The sequence below is a fragment of the Rhinatrema bivittatum genome, chromosome 3 (assembly GCF_901001135.1).
Source record: "Rhinatrema bivittatum chromosome 3, aRhiBiv1.1, whole genome shotgun sequence".
Classification (NCBI taxonomy): domain Eukaryota; kingdom Metazoa; phylum Chordata; class Amphibia; order Gymnophiona; family Rhinatrematidae; genus Rhinatrema; species Rhinatrema bivittatum.
The window spans coordinates 172,861,193-172,880,023 of record NC_042617.1 but is presented as its reverse complement, the minus strand read 5'-3'; the positions used below and the strand labels follow the sequence as shown (position 1 = coordinate 172,880,023).

Here is an 18,831-nt window from a genome sequence, read left to right as displayed (position 1 = left end):
TGCGCTACCTAAATTGGGGGGAGTCGGCCCCGGAAGAGGAGGAGTCGGGGCGTCACCGGGGCCGACTCCGCGAAGACGCTGCGGACGGCGAAAAGGTAGGTGCCTTTTCGCGTCTATTTTGCACCCAATGGTGGTGCTATTGGGTGCGAAACCGTGGCGGTGCGATCGCTGCCGGCTAGCACAGGACCGCCCCCCCGTGTCGACCCCCCGCCCCCCATTAGCACGATTTTCTAAAGTATCGCAGGCCTGCAATACTTTAGAAAATGAGGCCCTTAGTGTCCATTTATTCTTTTCAGAAATTATAAGAGTTCTGGGTGATACCACATACACAATTCTTTGCATATTTACAGGGAAGGCACTATTGTCTACAACTGGCTAAGGGGTATCAGCTCGATTTACGTGAGTAGTGAAGATGGTGGCGGTTTGTGCATTCTTGAGATGCGGCAGGTGATTTGATATGAAATGTTAGTTTATTTGGTATGTTGTGCTTGCTGTTTTGTAGGGATGTATGCTTTGACATACCCGGTATATAAATTATGGTGTAAAAGAATTTTCGGGAATTTCGTGTGATGATGAAATTGGAGAAAAAGCTGATGTATATACGCCATTGGAGTTTAGGGTTTGTATCTATCTAGTGATGTGGGAGCGAATTGGTATATGGGTATATACTAGATATGGATGTTGAAGGTCGTCTATGTTGATATTTCAGATATCAGTAGTCTACGTTTGATTATATTGGAGAATTATATTGGGAAATTCAACTTTTGCGCATTTATAACACAAGTCCCTGAGGAAGCCCCATGAGGGGAGAAACAAAGATCTTTTGTTGGACAATGATGTAAATTTGGTTTGGAATGTAACAACGATCATGGCGAATATGATACAGTGAAAATGAAGTTAGTGTAATCTGACATATGCTAAGTATTGTATTTTGTTACATTGATGGTTAAAAATCTAATAAGAATTTCTTGCAATCACTATGTTCTGGAAATGTTTTTAACATGTTTTTAGGTGAGTGTGAATGGGTTTGAATGTGGTAGTGAGTATTTTATTGTCTAGATAGAGTAAAGAATTAATAAAGTTTGTCCTGTGAGAAAGCAGAAGTTGCTTACCTGTAACAGGTGTTCTCACAGGACAGCAGGATGTTAGTCCTCACGAAACCTGCCCGCCACCCCGCGGTGTTGGGTTCATTACGTTTTCTTATTTTATTTTTTAGCACTTACTTTAGCTTTTAAACGAGACTGAAGGGGGACCCCTGCTGGTTGCAGGATTAGTGCCATCCTGGGCTTGCTCAGTAGGTGTTCCGTGATTGGGCTCCATCCTGTGATGTCACCCATATGGGAGGACTAACATCCTGCTGTCCTGTGAGAACACCTGTTGCAGGTAAGCAACTTCTGCTATATTCAGCATCTATCTGGAAGGCTTCAGCTGTGTTTTGGCGGTTTTGAGAACATGTTAAGGTGATACACGGCTCTGAAATTTGATCCATATTGGATGCTGATCTCAATAATGTCTTTATTTAAAGGGGTTTCTTCAGTGGACACTGCAATGCCCACCCAGGAAAGTAAGTCTTCAGATCCTGTGCAAGAGGAAAGTACTCTTGAGGCAAAAGCAAACTGTCAGCCAAGGGATCAAAAGCAGCTTTTACAATCCTTACTCTCCCTGATTGGAGAAGAAATTGAGAAGACTGATACAAGGATATTGCCCCACTGCCTTCATCAGGTAGCTAAAACTTTATTTTTGATGGTTTGTTTAATGCATACTCAGAACTGTAGAATCTGTTCTGTTAATGTTAAGCTTGTGCTTCAGGGTTGCCAACTTTTAGTATATTTACTGACAGTAAAACAAAATGAACAAAAAAATGGTATCTTTAAAAATAAATGAAGTAGAAATAAAAACATGGAATAGCTTGGTTGGATTATGGTCCATTTCCCCCCCATCCCCACTTGTACTGACTGGGTCAATGTCTCATTGGGACATGTTAGAAAGGTTAAGTTTCCAGATGCCATGACTGCTTCCCAGAGCATCTGATCCTAAAACAGAGAGGGACAGCTACTTTAGATCTAATCTGCAATGGGATACACAACCTGTCCGAGGCCTGGATTTGGATGGAAATTGCCTATAGAAGTCTCTTATTAGATGTGGAGCTTGGAAGTTGGTGGCAGGTTCCCACAAGTCTTCTTCTGTGCCAAAGTGCTTCCAGGTGATGAGATACTCAAGTTTGTTCTGTCTCCTCAGAGAGTCCAAGATCTCTTCCACATCAAACTGGTCCTCCTCCAGTGTCACATCAGAGAATATGGGAGGCTTCCTGGAGGGCCAGAAAAGGGTTAATGGTTTCACTAGGGAGACTTGGAAAATGTTACGGATCCTTAGTGTATTAGGAAACTTTAATTGGTAAGTAACGGGACCTAGTTGCTCTTGGATGGGGGTAGGATCCAATGAATCATAGAGCTGGGCAAAGGGACCTGGAGACGAAGCTGTTGGGTGTTCAGCCACACCAGATCACCCTCTTTGAACTATGGTGCTGGTTGGCATTTGGTGTCTGCATATTTCTTGGTTTGGGAAGCTGTCTGTGATATCAGTTGGGTGGTCTGGTTCTAGAGATTTTGGAGTTATTTGGCTATGAGGTGAGTTGCTGGGCAGTCCACAGTGAGAGATAGCAGAAGTGGTATTCGTGGGTATTTTCCATACACAATCCGAAATGGAGAGGAACCGATGACACTGCTTATGTGGTTGTAATGGAAAATTATACCCATAGAAGTAGAAGAGCTCAGTCATCTTGCCTTTGGTTGATATACAGCCCGAGGAAGATCTTGAGGACCTGGTTGATCCTTTTGGTCTGCCCATTGCCCTGGAAATGATAGACTGTAGTGAATTCTAGAGAGATGCCAAATTTGCAACAGAGAACCTTCCAATAGTCGTCTGTAAAGTGAATGCCTCTGTCGGATAGAATGTGGGATGGCAAACCATGCAATCAGAAAACATGTTGAATGAAGAGGCGGGCTAATTCAGGAGCTGAGGGTACCCTAGTGAGAGGTTCAAAGTGAGCCATTTTTGAAAATCTATCTACTATGATCCATATCACAGTGGAAACGTTTGAGAGAGGGAGGTCCACAATGAAGTCTGTGGATATGTGTGTCCAGGGTTCCCTAGGGGCTGGCAACAGCTGTAACAATCCCCAGAGTAGGGCATGCTCTGTTTTATTCTCTGCGCAGGTAGAGTAGGATTTCCTGTAGTCCTTCACATCATTCTTGAGATGTGGCCATCAGTAGTAATGTTGAAGGAGATCAAGTGTTTGGGCCACTCTAGAATGTCCTATCCCAGAAAGAATCGTGCACTTACTTCAAAATTTTTTACTGGCGTCATTTGGGAACAACAGTCTTCCCTACAGACAGTAGAGGCAATGATGATCCTTACAGCATCAGTTATGTATCTTGGGGCCTCAATGACATCTTCATTTAGGAAGGATTGAGATAATGTATCAGCCTGCAGATTTTTTTCATCTGGCTAATAACGGAGTTCGAAATCAAATTGTGAAAAAAAAGAGAGACCAGTGATTGAGTCACTGGGCCTGCGGGAGATATTCTAAGTTTTTATGATCTCTGTAAATGATGATCTTGTGTTGGGCCCCTTCCAGGAGATGATGCCATCCTTCAAGGGCCAGCTTGACTGCTAGGAGTTCTCTATCTCCAATTTTATAATTCTTCTCTGCTGGGGAAAACCTTTTAGAGAAGAATTAACATGGGAGAAAGGTTTCTTCTGTGCTATGTTGACTGAGGACAGTCTCAACCCTGAGGGAAGAGGCATCTACCTCGAGCATGAAAGAGTGAGTTGGATCTGGGTGTTGTAAATATAGCTTTTGAGTGAAAGCTTGTTTTAGGCTTTGGAATGCGTTGATGGCTTTTGAGGTCCAATGTCTGCCCCCTTGGGTGTTAAGCCAGTGAGTGTTGCTGTGAGGTGTTATAATTAGTGAGGTTTGGGTGGACCCTTGGACACTGTGGCAGCTGACCACGTCCACGGGGGGAAGGCCCATGAGGGGCCACAGGTCAGGCTCAGCTTAGGACACACAAACACAGAGATTGATCTTTTATTAGACAATGTGGTGAAGCCACCAGAGGTGGCAGTGGTGAGCAGTTGAAGTAGCCTGGCTGTGCTAGTATCCCTCAGGCGCTGGAACAGCGACTCCTCCAGTAGCAGTGCTGTAGTGGAAAGAACTGAGAATAATGAGTACAGTGGAATATGCACAAAGCCCCAGTATGGAGAACCCCAGGATAGGGAGAGCAGGCACTCGAGTAGCGAGTCCCTGATCCGTGAGAGCAGAGAGGCTTGAAGGTGATGTACTCACACAGCGGTTCCACGTAGGAGATGGAACTAGGGCTGGAACGGAGGCAGGCCCTTGAGGAGCGAGTACCTGGTTCCAGGGAACAGCTCTGAGGTGAAGATGGTAGTACTCACTGGTGTTGTAGATAGCGAATCCTTCCAGGCAGAAGAGAAGGTAGGAGCAGGCAGCGAGTCAGGGAACATGGGCCCTCGAGGAGCGAATACCAGTTTCCTGATAACAACCTGAAAAGCAAGTGAGGCCCCCAAGGAGCGGGTACCCAGTTAGCGTTAAGAGTCCAATAAAGATTGGAGAGGCTGGGTACGGAGAGTGAATCCCATCTGTAAGGAATCCCCTTGCTAACTCAAACCTAGCAAACAATGTAGGCTTTAAATATCCAGGCAGTGTGATGTCATCACAGGGGGATGCCCCTGAGGTTCGCACTAAGTAGGAAATAAAGAGTGAGGGCCATGCAGCACGCACGCCCTAAGGTACCAGTGGAGCATGGCGGGAGGCAGCGCCCAAGCCGGTCCAGGGACTCCGGAGAGGACGGCAGGCAGATGCCGCGGCAGCCAGGCGTCCATCCACAGCAAGAGGAGGTGCAAAGAAAGAAAGGTAGGCGGCGTGAAGCCGTCGAGAAGGGATGGTTGCAACACGAGGGTGGAGTATCTGGGAATTAATTGCTGATAATAATTGGCAAAGCCCAATAATCGTTGCAGGGCTCAGAGGCTAAAGGGCTGGGGCCATTCCAGGATAGACTTTTGTTTTGCCAGCTCCATAAGTAGACCTGTGCTGGAGATGGTATGTCCCAGAAAGGGTGGTAGATCTCATTCATCATTTTTTGGAAGACTGCCAGGGCATTGAACATTCCGAAGGGAATTACTAGGTACTCATATTGCTCATCTTTAGTATTAAAGGTGGTCTTCCACTCATGTCCCTGTTTAATTCAGATAAGGTTGTATACTCCTCCGAGATCTAGCTTTGTGAAGACCTGGGCTCTTTGTAGCTTATCAAACCATTCAGATATCTACAGTAAGGAGTAGCAATCCTTTTTTGCAATGGCAGTAAGGCCTTGGTAGTCTATGCAGGGTCGGAGTGTTCAGTCTTTCTTTGCCATGAAAAAAAAAACCTGCTTCTGCGGGGGAAAAAGATTGGTGGATGAAGCCTTTAACCAGATTTTTCTGGATGTAGTCACTCAGGCTATGAGAGGAGGGTACAGTCTCCCTTGAGGAAGCTCTTTGCCAGAGAGGAATGTGATTCCACAATCATAGGAATGGTGTTTGGAAAATATGTCCTGGAATTCAGTGTGTTGAGGCAGATGGATCTGGGTGACTGCAGTGGTCAGATGGGCTGGACGAGTGACAAAATCAAGGCAAGTAGACTAACAGGATCGATCCCACCTGGCCAGTTCCAGTGAGGACCAGTTGATGGTGGGTTGATGTTTTTGGAGCCAGGAAGGTCACAGAGTGACGGGATTGACTGCTCGTGGAATCACTTACAGGCCGATACAGTACAGTGCGCTCCGGCACTGTTAACCCGCGATTGGACGCGCGTTTTCGACGTGCTAGCTTTATCCCTTATACAGTAAGGGGTAATAGCGCGTTGAAAACACGCGTCCAACCCCCCCGAACCTAATAGCACCCGCAACATGCAAATGCATGTTGATCGCCCTATTAGGTATTACCGCATAATTCAGAAAGCAAAATGTGCAGCCAAGCTGCACATTTTACTTTCAGAAATTAGCGCCTACACAAAGGTAGGCGTTAATTTCTCCGGGCACCAGGAAAGTGCACAGAAAAGCAGTAAAAACTGCTTTTCTGTGCACCCTCCGACTTAATATCATGGCGATATTAAGTCGGAGGTCCTGAAAGTTAAAAAAAAAAAAGTTAAAAAAAAATAAATTGAAATCGGCCCGCGGCTCATGGGTTGAAAACCGGATGCTCAATTTTGCCGGCGTCCGGTTTCCGAACCCGTGGCTGTCAGCAGGTTTGAGAACTGACACCGACAAAATTGAGCGTTGGCTGTCAAATCCGCTGACAACTGACGCTCCTGTCCAAAAAGAGGCGCTAGGGACGCGCTAGTGTCCCTAGCGCCTCTTTTTGCTGCGGGCCCTCATTTGAATACAGAATCGCGCACAGAGGAGAGTGGCCTGTGCACGCGTCAGGAGAGCGGGCATTCGCCCGCTCTCCCGCGACTTTTACTGTATCGGCCTGTTAGAAGGAAATAGTCCTGGAATGTAAGAGACCATGTGGAGAGTTAGTGGCTCAATGCATACCGTGAGCTGCCCCGGAAGGGGATCTCCATAGACTGAAGAGATGGTGAATGGCTGAGTCAGGAGAACTGTGGGTATACCATGGTGCACTATAGGGCTTGGTCAATGAAGTTCCTCTCTGCACTGGAATCCAGGAATGCTTCCGAGAAGAAGTGGGTCTGACCCACCAATATAGACTCAGGAATGAGGAGTTGGGCAGCAGAGGAAGTTCGACCTAGTGTTTCCTCCCTGGTCAACCCTAGGCATGGAAGTTTCCCTGTTTCTCGGGGAAGCTGGCCATGAGGTGCCTGCGTCCTGCACAGTATAGGCATAAGCCCAGCTGCCTTTGGCACGGTTTCTTCTCAGCGGTCAACCAACTACGGCTCAGATGTATAGGATCATCTAGGGCTTTAATTTCTGGAGATCTGGCAGTAGTTGGAGATGGTGGTGAAGATGGATGCTGGAAGCATAGAGCTAGAGGAATGGGCCATTGTGCTGTGTTCATGAGAACTCTCCTGAAATCTCCAGTCAATGCACCCTGCTAGGGCAATAAAGTTATTCAATGAAGTAGGAACCTCGCGTGCTGCCAGTTCATCCTTGATGCAGCCTGAGACTCCTTGAAGAAAAATGGCTGTGACGCTGTCATCGCCCCGTTCACTTCAGAGGTGAGGGTTCGGAATTCTGTGGCATATTCCGTAAGCATCCAGGAGCCCTGACGAAGCTATAACATCTCTGTAGCGAGGGTGGTGTCTCTTCCTGGCTCATTGAATATAAGGTGGAGTTAGTTTAGGAAATGTGCAAGGTTCTGGAATACAAGAGCTTCCTGCTCCCAAAGAGGGGAGACCCATGCCAGGGTGGTGCACCCAAGAGGGACAGGATGTATGTGATTTTAGCCTGGTCATCTGGAAAGAGAGTGGCCTGCAAGAGGAAATGCATGCAGCATTGATTAATGAAGCTGCGGCACTACGTAGGGTGCCCCATAAATCAAGGGGGTTCTGGAAGTTATGGCACTAGTCTAGTGGAGGTGGGTAGCACCAATTGGAAAGGAGCCGCTGGTACCTGTGCTGGGTTTGGCTTCAGGGTGACCATTCTAACGGCTACATTTTCCAGGGCGGCGGTAACCTGGTTGAGTACCTGCTGCTGTTCCTGCAGACGCTGGGCCAGTCCAGGTATTGCTTGAAGCGAGGAAAAAGCCACTGGGTCCATGGCCTCAGCAGGATTGTGAATCCTTGTGTTGGGGTGAGGCTGACGCAACCTACAAGGAAAGCCCTGTAGGTCCTCACTGCCAACTGGTGGAGCAGACAGTGCAGAGACTGAGCTGGAGCTTTGCCTGTAGCAGCCACTTTCCCCTCAGGTTGAGCCTTTGGATTCCAGGGACCAGCAGGTCTTAGGTGGCACTCTCTGGGGCATAGGCAGGAGAGTAGTTCCGGTGTCAGGCTGAGGTCGGAGGCACACAGCAGTTGGAAGTGGTGAGTGTCCAGGCTATATTCAAAGGCAGGCGGCAGGTAAGGGAGGTCATGGTCCAGGTTAAGGTCTGAGGCGGGCGGCAACAAAAGTAATCAGGTGACAAGCTATGGTCAGTTCTGAGAATCAGTCCAGGGGCAGGCAGGCTAGGAGAAGACAGGTGAAGACAAGGTGGGAGGGCAAAGGCAAGACTGAGCGAGGCTGAAGACAAGGCAGGGCGAGAGGAGGAAGCAGCAACTCACATACTCAATGAGAGTTGACTCGTTGCTGAGGTGTCTTGGCATTGCATGGTTGTGGTTTAAATACCTGGCCATGTGATGACTTCGGGAAGCGCCAGATGGCTGGTTTCCCACTACATGGCCTTTAAACATTGGCACGCATCTTGGAGGAAGGCCGGATGTGCAGGCTGGCGGCATTCTTAGCTGTGTGAAGTGGCAGCATCTTTGATTATGCAAAGCGGCAGTGCTGGGCCAGTCAAGCAGCATCAGGTAAGTGAGCTGGTAAACATAACAGAACAAAAAGGTAAATGTCCTGGAATGGCCCAGTCAGAGCTATGATCTCAATCCAATCAAAAATCTCTGGCATGACTTGAAGATTGTTGTCCATCCATCAATACTTTCCAAGGAACTTGACAGAACTTGAACAGTTTTGAGTGGGATTAAAAAGATGCATTTTATGATGTTATGTGTTATTTTCATGCTTTGTAAACCACTTTGAGTGGGACTGTGTCGAAATAAGGCAGTATAAAATTATAACATATTTACAAATCTAGGTGTGCAAAGTTGGTGGTGACCTATTCTAACGGATTCAGAACTGTAATTGCTGCCAAAGGTTCTTCTACCAAGTATTGATGGGTGGGGAGGAAAATGGAGACTTATTCAGTTGGTGGATTTTCCATTTTGTTTTTTTCATATGTTTATGCTTTATTCTTCAATAAAACATTTTGGCTCTGAAAGTTATGGAAATATAGTATTATGTTATGTTGATGAGTAAGGAAAAAAATCCTCATTTAAATGTATGCAGGTTTGAAATACTGACAACAAAATGTGAAAAATGTTTGAGGTGTAGACTTTTGATAGCCACTGTAAACAGGCACATTATAATTTTAAATGTCTTCTGAATATGAATGATTTCATACCTTTTCAGATTTTTCCTCACTAAGGGCTAGATTCATCAAAATATCGTATGTGATAGGAAGAGGGGCGTGTTTTATGGTAATAGCCTATTTATCTCAATGTGAGTTATCTTAGCGCTTATAGGTATTCCCGCAAAGTGCATTAACTTTTCACACTTTACAGTAATACCTACATAATTGCATTTTCCTATCTGCAAAGTGCTCATTTCACTACTGAGGGGGGGGGGGGGGGGTGAGGAGAAAGAGAGAGAAACTTCTACAAGGCTCTTGCAGTAGTTAGCTATTTATGCTACTATAGGAAGCCCATCTAGTAACTCAAGGTGAGGTTTACGTAGTAGTGTAGGGGTTAGGGGCCACTTTTACATGCAGAGTGAGACGTACGAACAGAACAGTACAGTCTTGTGAAGAGTTGATGTCTTTCGGAGTGAGGAAACTCAGCGATGAGATTTGTACAATAAGTTCCAAAATTTATACTACCATATATATATACATAGGCTGTCATATTGTGTCACTGTGAATTCATTTTATCTTTTCTTCTTCTTCAGAGTGTCTGCTTTCTAACATATCAAAAAATGTTCCATCTTCTTAATGAAATACATTACTAAAGATTCAGGACTGCTGCCTGTTCTTATCTCTTCTTTTTTTCCAATAAAGTAATTCCATCTCTGCTTATGTTTCTCCAAGACATATGCAGATTCTTGACCAGAATTCTTCCCATCTCTTGAATTTGTAATGTTCTATTTAGCAAAATTCAAAAGTTGGTAATGTAATCCCATTTACTTTTAAGACTGGATTCATTCGAGCTCACTTTTAATCCACACAAGCCTGGATTCATTCGAGCTCACTTCTTCACTGGAGATTGAAAACACACTCAAAAAACTCAAACCTTCCTCCCACCCATCAGACCCATTACCAACAAATCTCCTCATCGCCATACCAAACACCATCTCAAAACCAATTGCAGAAATTATCAACACATCCCTTTCTCAAGGTTTAGTTCCTAACCAGTTAAAATTAGCAATCCTGAAACCACTACTAAAGAAACCAAACGCTTCCCCATCAGACCCAGCTAATTTCAGACCCATCGCAAACTTACCACTCATCGCCAAACTGATGGAAAAAATTGTCAACAAGCAACTGTCAGATTTTTTGGAAGAACATAATATTCTATCCCCGGCTCAATATGGCTTCCGAAAACGCCTAAACACCGAATCGCTCCTACTATCTCTCACGGACACAATACTAGTTAATCTGGAGAAAAAACAATCCTACCTGCTGGTTCTTCTAGATCTTTCTGCTGCGTTTGATACGGTAAAACACTCTACTCTAATAGACCAACTAGCCAACATAGGGATCAAAGGCACAGTGCTCAGATGGTTTCATTCCTTCTTAAGCAACAGATTCTACAAAGTAAGGATAAACAACAAAGAATCGCATCCAATCCTTACTGAGCAAGGAGTCCCGCAAGGATCCTCACTTTCACCCACCCTCTTCAATATCTACCTCCTCCCTCTCTGCCATCTACTCTCAAACCTCAAGCTTACTCATTACCTTTATGCAGACGACATACAAATCCTTCTTCCGATTACAGAATCCCTTCAAAAAACGATCACTTACTGGAACGAATGCCTTCAGCCTATTAAAAAAAAAAAAAAAAAAAAAATTTACTCTCAAGCCTCAACTTAGTATTGAATGCTAATAAAACCGAAATGCTCATTGTCTCCCAGGATCCACTCACAATCTCTTCCAGCCTCTCTCTACCAAACGCAAATATCACGTTCTCACCTGACGTCAGAGACCTTGGAGCATGGCTAGACAACCATCTAAACCTAAAAAAGTTTGTAAATAATACCACAAAGGACTGCTTTTACAAACTGCAAGTCCTCAAAAAACTTAAACCCCTCCTTTACTTCTCCGACTTCAGGCTAGTACTACAATCCATCATTCTTTCTAAGCTCGACTATTGCAACTCCCTGCTTCTAGGAATACCCACCAACACTATCAAATCATTACAGATGGTTCAGAATTCAGCGGCTAGAATACTAACAAGCACTAACAAAAAAGATCATATCACCCCAATCCTTCGTAATCTACATTGGCTTCCCATTAAACAAAGGATACTCTATAAGGTACTCACTATCATCCACAAAGCGACAAACAAACTAGCTCCCATCACATTAACCTCTCAACTCCAACCGCACACGTCTTCCAGACCAATCAGAAGCGCATACAGAGGAACACTGCATGCTCCGCAAATAAAATCTTCATTGAGCAAACGAGCGATTTCTTCAGCAGGCCCCCACCAGTGGAACACGCTTCCCCCAGATCTAAGATTAGAAACTAGTCACCAAGAATTCAAAAAAAGACTTAAGACCTTTCTTTTCAAACAAGCCTTCCCAGACGCTTAATTCTACTCTGACGGACAGTCATCCTATATATTAGGTATCTCCTAATCATGGACACCACACCAAGTCCTTTTTTAAGACTCTGCAACGGAACAACTATCTTTGAGTTCAAAAAATTCATTTCTATATATATATTTGGCACTGTTAATACGCCTTTATTCTACATTAAATAGTTATACTGCTTATATTAAATAATATAATTTTTATGTATTACCAGTTAAACTATAATTTATTTTATCACTATGTTAAATTGTCATCTAGTTAAATTGTCATCTAGTATTACCAGTTAAACTATAATATTTATTTATCACTATGTTAAATTGTCATCTAGTTATATTGTTCCATATGTTCTACTGTTCTATGTAAAGCTCCGCTCTCTGTTGGGCAGTTCATTGTTTTATGTAAACCGGAGTGATTTGTAGTCCCTACAAGAACTTCGGTATATAAAAATTAAAAATAAATAAATAAATAAATAAATAAGACTGACAGTTTTGTTTGTGGGTTTGTAAACCTTGGAGTTGGATGGAGGCTCCAAGCTTTTTGATTGCCAGGGAGATCAGCTTACAAAAACACTCTCCAAACAACACACGTAAAAACTTCGCTTAGCAAACGAGCCTTGTCTTCAGCAGGTCCATCCTTCTGGAACTCGCTACCTTCTTCTCTCCGGACAGAACATTGCCCAATCAATTTAAAAAAAAGACTTAAAACCTGGCTTTTCGAACAAGCGTTCAAATCATGATAATAAGTCACATCAACATCCACACACTAGCAAATAATCCATCCAAAGACTCTCAACCAAGCCTGAAACATAACACTTCACAATCAAAGATAATTTTCAGTTTCTCATTCGTCAATTATGTTATAAGTTATTTTACCTATGTATTCTGTTCCAAGTTTTAAGTCCCTGTTCTATGTAACTTGCATTCTTCATGCATGTCTTTTTCAGTTACAATGTAAACCGAGCTGATATGCAATTCTGCATGAAGCCCGGTATATAAAAATGTTAAATAAATAAATAAATAAATAAATAAAGAAATAAATAAATAAATAGTTCCAATAGCAAACTGCTGTTTTGCTGCAGCTATCAGTAGTTGATTGAAGTCAGCTCTGCTGGTATCTCAAAGCACCTGTCTGGCTCCAAGCTTTTCAAAATATTAAGCAACACAGATGATTCACTCTATTATAGTTTTGCTTTGAATACTTATAATCTGAAGCCAAAATCAGATTATCTATTTGAGTTCCTTTTTATGATGTCATGATAACTGTGCTGTAATATTCAGGGCCCCTGATCTGCCATGATGCCATGGAAAGGCTGCAAAATTTGACCCATGTTGTCGAATTGTAGTATCCTCATGGAATTGCTGGAACTAAGAGCCTGCCTCTCTTCCTCCCACCCTCTTGATTCCTCCCGTCATCAGCTACCAGCAAAAGGAGGAGGAAGCAGTGATAACTCTGGCCATGTTCTCTTCCGATGTCGCCTGGATCCAGTATGTTTTGAACCGCAAAACACTGTGGTGTCTCCTGTTGTTCAAAATGCAACTTATCTGCTCTGGGCAGCAAAGGAGGAGAAGGTGGTCCGAGGCACTGCTGCTGACCTCCTCCTCCTTTTGCCAGCAGCAGGTAAGAGGAGAGATCAGGGGTTGGCATCACCATAGAACTTCAAGTAAACAAACAGCCCTGTCCACATGTGCAGTCAGCAGACGATGTGCTTAACATTTAGTTAAATTTGTTTTCTTTCCTGTGGATGTTAAGTTAGCTGTGATGCTGAGCAGTCAGGACTAACCAGAGAATAGATTCCAGACTGGACCCTTAGCAAAAATCTTTATAAGCTTGTCTATTGGTGAACTATAATAAACAAAACAACTTAGCTGGTTTGTGCAGTTCAACAAAACAATTATAACTTACAGTTCTGTAACTCAAAGTTTCCATCTTTCTCTGGGGCCTCCATCAGGCCCTGGCCTCTTATTCCTGCTTGCAGTGATCCACCCTAGCCCAGAATCCCTTGCTGAGTTGGGAGTTAAAGAGGACCAGTACAGATAGCTGTAGCCATTCCTTTAAGGTGTTCTGAGGGAGCATCTTATATGCTCCCTCACATATCCTCTCCCTCAGCTCCGCCTTGTCAGGCTAGTTGTGCTGGGCTTCTTCCTGGCTCTTCCTCACCAATGACCCATTCCTAGGTGAGCTGCCCTGTGAACTGGCTCCACAGGGCTGTAAACCGGAGACAGTCACGTCCCAGAATAACCGGGTATAGGAGCTCAGGGAAGGACTCCTGCTTCCATAATGACTTGACCTGCCGAGGTCAACAGCAGAACCTGACTGGTTGAGTATTCCTGTTTGTCCCCATGTAAGTTTCTGTTTTTGCACTCTTTTTGGTGGAGGTCCTCATGAATGAGTGTCTTGCCAGACCTTGAATCCACCAATACTTGAGTGGGCACTTCGTCCAGTTTCCACCTGAATCATAAACTCCTTATGATGCTGATTAGGAAGATCCACTGTTTTGAGAAAGTGTCTGCCCAGTCTTGTTTCCATTTTTTGTTCTTATTCTTGGGATTCTGCTATTGTCACCTGCTCCTTCATATGCTATTTCTTCATGTCATCTAATCATGGACACTCTTCAACGTTTTGGTCCACTACTTTACAAAAACAGCATGCCCACTGAGTGGGTTCTCCTTTGCCTTTAGTTGTTCCCCTTGATGGCTCTTTATTTTTGGCCTTTCCAGATGGGCAACTGTCCTTCTGATGACCATTCCGGGCACAGAAGAAATAATTGTCGACAGTTTCATTCCTGGGGTGAGTTAAATTCCATGAGGTACCTTTTTCATTCCGAGATGAGAATTTTTCCTGCTTTGGAGTTTTTCCTTTATCCTAGAGACTTCACATTCTAGTATTGGCTGGGTCACTAAGCTGATATCCTTAAATTCAGGTTCCTCAAATTGCCAGCCCCTTGCCAAATGACCTTTTCGATCACAGTTAAAGCACATGGAATAGACTGTGACCTGATATCTAGGTACAGAAGACAAGCTATCCTCCTCTGGGGAACGCTGCTGGGGATCTCCACTTTCTGCGTTTCACCAGGGAATTTGTGCGGGCTATCTTTCTAGCCTCCGTACCACGTTGGGCATTAATTGTGCCTAGTGGAAGGTGTCTGCCACTTCTAGAGCTCTTTCCAATGTAAGTCTTGTGTTTCAACAGACTCAAGCCCACATGGGCCATTCAAGCCCGTCTAAGAATTGTTCCAGAAGCATCTGTCTGACTACTTCAATGCCAGTCTTTGCATCCAGCTATGACCACTTCCAGCTGGCATCCTTCAGGTAATGAAACAACTTTCAGGAGTGCTCCCTGGGTTGCAGGAACCCCCACCGGAACAGCTGCTGGTATGTTTCTGAGGTGTACCCAGCTTTTTTCAGGATAGTGGCTTTGACTTCTACATAGGTAGCCCTCCCATCCAAGTTGACTGTTTGGAAAGCTGCTTGACTCCTGTCTGTGAGCAAGTTAGCCAGGTATGTAATCCAACTGGCTTCAGGCCAAGCTGACAAATAGGCAGTCTTCTCAAAGTTTTTAGGGAAGCCCTCTGGATCCTCACCTTCCTTCATTTTAAATAGAATATGAGGTAACTGAGCCACCTGGTCTACCCTGTTCACAGCGGTCTGCACAGCCTGTGCTACCTGAGTTAGAACTGTGTTTTGCTGTTCAAATTCTTCTCGAAGCACCTGCTGCTTGTCAATTTGAATTTGTAGAATGTTCTGCAATTGCTGCAGCCCTGTAGCAAGGACCTGGATCACTTGCTCCATCTTCCCTGCATTTTGAGCCACCTAGAAACGGGGTATCTCGTCAGGGAAGGAGAGGAAAAAAAAACAGTCCTGCCCAGTCCTGACTCACTGCTCGATCCCCGACTGCACAGGTGGGGCTACCCCATTGGCCTGTTGTAGCTTCAGTTAGGGGAGTCTGGAGGGCCCAGGAGAAAAGAAAAAAAAACTGTAGGGTTTTTTTCTTTTCTGCTGTGGCTGAGGGTATCTGCCTGTGCTCCTGCTTAGGCAAGACCCCACTTCTGCTACCATATGTGATGCCAGGCGGTCAGGACTAGTTTGAGAACAGACTTCAGGTTGGTCTCTTGCCAACAATCTTTATAAGCTTCTTTATTGGTGAACAATAATAAACAAAACAACTTAGCTGGTTTGTGCAGTTCAACAAAACAATCATAACTTACAATTTAACTCAAGGCTTCCATCTCTCTCTTTCTGAGACCTCCCTCAGGCTCTGGCCTCTTATCCCTGCCTGCATTGATCCACCCTAGCTCTGAATCCCTTGCTGGGTTGGGAGTTAAAGAGGACTGGTACAGATAACTGTAGCCGGTACTCTACGGTATTCTGAGTGAGTTTCTTATATGCTCCCTCACAGTTACATTGATTGTTTACTCTGCATGGCATATCCAAATTTCTAGTGAAAGGAAAATTACAGTATTTAAAATCATGTACTAGATTAACTGTTAAAGTTTTTTTTAATTATTAATTTGGATTATGTTAAGTCCTTGAACCGCCTCTCTCATTGTCTGTATTACTTATCTTTCTTTTTCTTGCAAAAGGTACACTACTTCTTTTAGATTATGGCGGTGTTTCCCCTCAGCTTTACTCAATAGGTCTGTTTTTCAGGATAATTAAGATATATAAATGAATTTACTTCTTTGACCTCATGTTCACTAATATGAATATTCATTGTGGATATCCTGAAATCGTTTCCTGTTTGTGGTAGTTGGGACCTGAATTTGTGAGTCACTGAACAATGCTGTGCTCTGTAAACAGGACTAAGAGAGTAGCTGAGAATACCAAGGGATGACACATTCAGTCCTGGATTTCCGTTCTTGAAACTAGAGAGCAAGTTGGATAAAAGAGCTTGTCACACATGTAGCCCCATTCTCCTTGTAGATGGCAGATCCTACAGCTTCATTGAGTGAGAGAGTTTGTAGAGTGCATTTATCGATTCCCAGTTTCATAATTCTACAAATAGTTTTGCACCTTTCCAGTGATGTGAATGATTGTTTGAAATATGACCAGTGTTTTCCTGTAACATAACAAGGCTTTTCTCCTTTTATACATCTACTTGAAAAGACCTTGATAATTTTGTTATTTAGCCCTATTTCCATCTCTCCCTCTCAAATATACTGAAGTCACAAGTTTGAGCTTCCAGTGAGTTGCACTTTGCAGACGAAACCAAGGCATGACTCCACGTCAATTAAGTTTAAATAGTTTACAAAGCTTTGAACCATTTAAAATGTCTCATTGTCTTTAACATTGCTATTTTGCAACAGTCAGAGCTATCATTTTATAAATCCTAAGTGTCTGACAATTATTTCTCAATCAATAAATATTGTATGCATACCAGAATTAGATGGTGTCATCCACAATGAGAAAACGGACAAGTCATGTTTATTACACAGAAATGTACTTCATTACATGGATGAAATCACCTGACTATTCCTCGTTCACATTCTGAATTTAATTTGAAGTTTATATTGAAAGCATTATTATAGCCTTCATATATCAAGTATATCAAACCTTTGCAGATTGCCCATAACTCAAACAAGAAGGTTTTCAGCAACAGAAGTTGTGTAATGGATTGTGGTACTTTTCTTTTTATTGCCCGCTTGCCTGTTGGACCAGTGAAGAGTAGCTATGCTGTCACATGACTGGTGAATACCTGTCAAGGGTCAATGAAAGAGACAGAAAGACAGGGTGTGTGGCTGTTCTGGTTCAGTACAAAGTTATTTGAGGACAGCCCAGCCATTAAGCATCATTAGTTTGAGAGCTGAGTCACTGCAGTAGCCAATACAGAAAAATAGCAGCTGTATGTAATTGTGAAAAAAGCTGGGTTCATTTGCCCAATCATCAAGCTAATTAATATGAATTTATTTTTTATTAAAAATTTTTTTAACTTTGTACAAAATACATCTCATATGAAATGATGAAACATAATCCCAGGTGTAGAAAAAAAAGTTGAGAAGTTTTGAAAATCCTCTTGCCAGCAAGAACATAAACATTGTAGTGCATTAGTAAGGAAGCAGAAAAACTATTTATGCAAAAGCAAAATACTGTAGACAGTGCTGACAAGGCGCTACACTGTAAGCTTAGAATATGCAGAATGTAGGGCGGCAGCAGTGTAAGTAGGCTTTCAATAAATCGATAATCGCGTTTGGAATAACCTTTTTCCTGGGCATACTACAGAATGTTGCAACAAGATTTGAAAAGGAAATGGCACATAATTCTTATCTGGTATTGCTTGACAAGAATGCTGACTTCTTTGAGTTTCTGCATGCAAAATTTCCTTAGCTTTGACAAGTATGAGCTATTTAACCTTATTTCTTGGAACACTTTGAGCATCAGAAATAGTGAGGCATTGGAGAAATATATAGTTGAATGTGCATGTAGCTCCTTGAAATAAAATCAGCCATGTATAATATTTAGGACTATGTACATACAATAAGAACAATGACAAGTTGGCTATAGCAAGTGCTAGGTTATACAGATGAAAGTTTGCATGCCATACTAACTTGGGTTTCCGGAAGATTAATAAATCCTAGAAAATTGTTAGAAAGTTCAGAAAACCCCAGCATAGGTACTTGGTTGGTGATGTGACTTATTTAAACCACATCAGAATTGTCAGCAGTTTGCACCTTAGTAAAAGGTTTGTTACAGCCACAGATATAGTCTCTTGGACCTGTTGTAATAAAGGTTTTCCTGTTGTGTGTCTATGAGGAAAATGCTTTGTGTGCATCTGGCTCTTAGAGTAACAAGAGTGGGCGCAGTTGTCTATTTAAGAATAGCTGGAGGTACACAGCAACAAATAAATTTGCATCCATTACATGTATATCTAACATCATTTTTTATCAGAAAATGATTTATAGAAGGAAAGGGACAAGTTAGACAAAACTAAGCTCCTCTGCGACTGTCAGTATTTTACTGCACTTCTACTCTTTAATATTATGCTCTGAGATCTGGCCATCATCTCTTTGCCTCAGGTCATAATGCTGGCTCAGAGCATTATCTTTCAATGAATCATTTTTCTAGCAGATCAAGTTGAAGGGCAGCACATTTCTTATTTCATTATGTTCTATTTAAAAATGTGGAGACCAGCTTAATTGCTTAATTGCTAATATTGTTCACTGTCATACAAGTATCCGAGTTTGATTCTCAAGCCCCATTTCTGCTTCTGAGGCCAATTAAGTCGGGGTTGCTGCAGAGGCAGCATTTCTAGCCCTGTGGGT

General features: G+C 43.2%; 1 protein-coding gene across 1 annotated transcript in view; it reads left to right on the top strand.

Annotated features, from left to right (window-relative positions):
- The window catches only part of CNST (consortin, connexin sorting protein), a gene marked incomplete in the record, with an annotated part of 278,963 nt that overhangs the window by 86,348 nt on the left and 173,784 nt on the right, over positions 1-18,831 (top strand). The window contains 1 exon segment of the mRNA XM_029593949.1: positions 1,526-1,722. Within this exon segment, the coding sequence (XP_029449809.1) occupies positions 1,526-1,722 (197 nt within the window).